This window comes from Meleagris gallopavo, unplaced genomic scaffold (genome assembly GCF_000146605.3).
Source record: "Meleagris gallopavo isolate NT-WF06-2002-E0010 breed Aviagen turkey brand Nicholas breeding stock unplaced genomic scaffold, Turkey_5.1 ChrUn_random_7180001874198, whole genome shotgun sequence".
Lineage (NCBI taxonomy): Eukaryota > Metazoa > Chordata > Aves > Galliformes > Phasianidae > Meleagris > Meleagris gallopavo.
The window spans coordinates 2,786-4,047 of NW_011138834.1; the positions used below are offsets into that span (position 1 = coordinate 2,786).

General features: G+C 67.1%; 1 protein-coding gene across 1 annotated transcript; it reads right to left on the reverse strand.

Moving 5' to 3' along the window:
• Positions 1 to 3: 3 nt before the first annotated feature.
• LOC104916180 (cell division control protein 6 homolog) lies at positions 4 to 1,251 on the reverse strand (the record flags this gene model as incomplete). Its single annotated transcript, XM_010727175.2, has 3 exons — positions 4 to 143; positions 652 to 851; positions 950 to 1,251. Coding segments are annotated over 3 exons (642 nt in total), but the record flags the coding sequence as incomplete, so codon positions are not given.
• Positions 1,252 to 1,262: the final 11 nt, after the last annotated feature.

Here is a 1,262-nt window from a genome sequence, read left to right on the forward strand (position 1 = left end):
CGCTCCAGCCGCCGTGCCAGCTCCCTGCCGCCTGCCCCGGCCGTGGGCAGCCCCAGCTGCTCCGCCACCGCAGGGAACACGGCGTGGGCGCTGCTCAGCGCCATGCAGTTCAGCACCGCGCTGCGACTGCCCGCCAGCTCATCCTGTGGGGATGGGGCAGCGTCACACGGGGGTGTCCGCATCCCACTGCCCACCCTGTGAAGTCCCATAGGAGAGCCCCATGTGCTCACTCTGAGCCTCTTGCAGGAGGCATTGCAAAGATCAGGAGTGCAGTTAGGGGCAGCAGATGGGATCCCAAAAGTCACCCCAGGAGCACAGTAGGGGACCTCAAAACCCACCCACACTCAGGAGCAGGGTCAGGGACAGGGGACGAGATTCTTCCCAAACTCTCCCAAGGACCAGGGGCCCCAAAGCCCACCCTAGGAACCAGATTAGGGGAAGGAGGCAGACCCAAAACCCCCCACAAGCAGAGTCTGAGCAGGCAACTGGACCCTGAGCCCACTCCCAGGAGCAGAGTTAGACTTAGGTGCAGGACCCAAAGTCCTCACCGGGAGAATGGGATGAGACCCGAAAGCCCACACCAGAACCAGGGTTAAGGCCACGGGACAGACCCCGAGCCCCCATGGGCGGGGTTACGGGATGCTCACACACCTTGCAGTCACGCAGCACGCAGCTCACACACGCTGTTTTCCCAGTGCCGGGTGCTCCTGCAATGTAGAGGCTGCCGGGGCGGCGTGCAGCCACGTGCTCCCGCAGGAACTGCCGGATGGCAGCTGCCTCCTGCTCCCGGCCGTGCAGGCGCTCGGGCACCGCCGCGTGCAGCACACGCTTCGCCTGCTGGTAGCACGTGCCTGGGGCAGAGGTGGGAAAAACGAGGGGGACGAGGGTGGGCGACGGGCCGAAGCCGTCCCCAGCTTTAGGGACACGTCCCGCTGCCACCCACACCCACCTTCCTGCCTGAAGAGGCGGCTGCGGGTGGGCCCTGCGCTGCGCCCCGAGCCCTGCGGCGTCTCCTGCCCGCGCTGCAGCACGGACGGCCCTGGGGCGTTCTGCTTTCCTGGGGAGGCCGTGGGGTCCCCGAAGAGCACTCGGCAGCCGCGGTTCTCCTTGCAGCGCTTGGCCGGGGAGCAGGGCGTGGCGTGGGGCACATTGCACAGGTTGTCGTCGCCTGCAGAAGGGAAGCTTTGTGTGACCGGACGCCGCAGCCTCACATCACGGTGCCCAGGGCTGGGGCTGCCCCGACCGAGGAGCCTCAGGAGGTG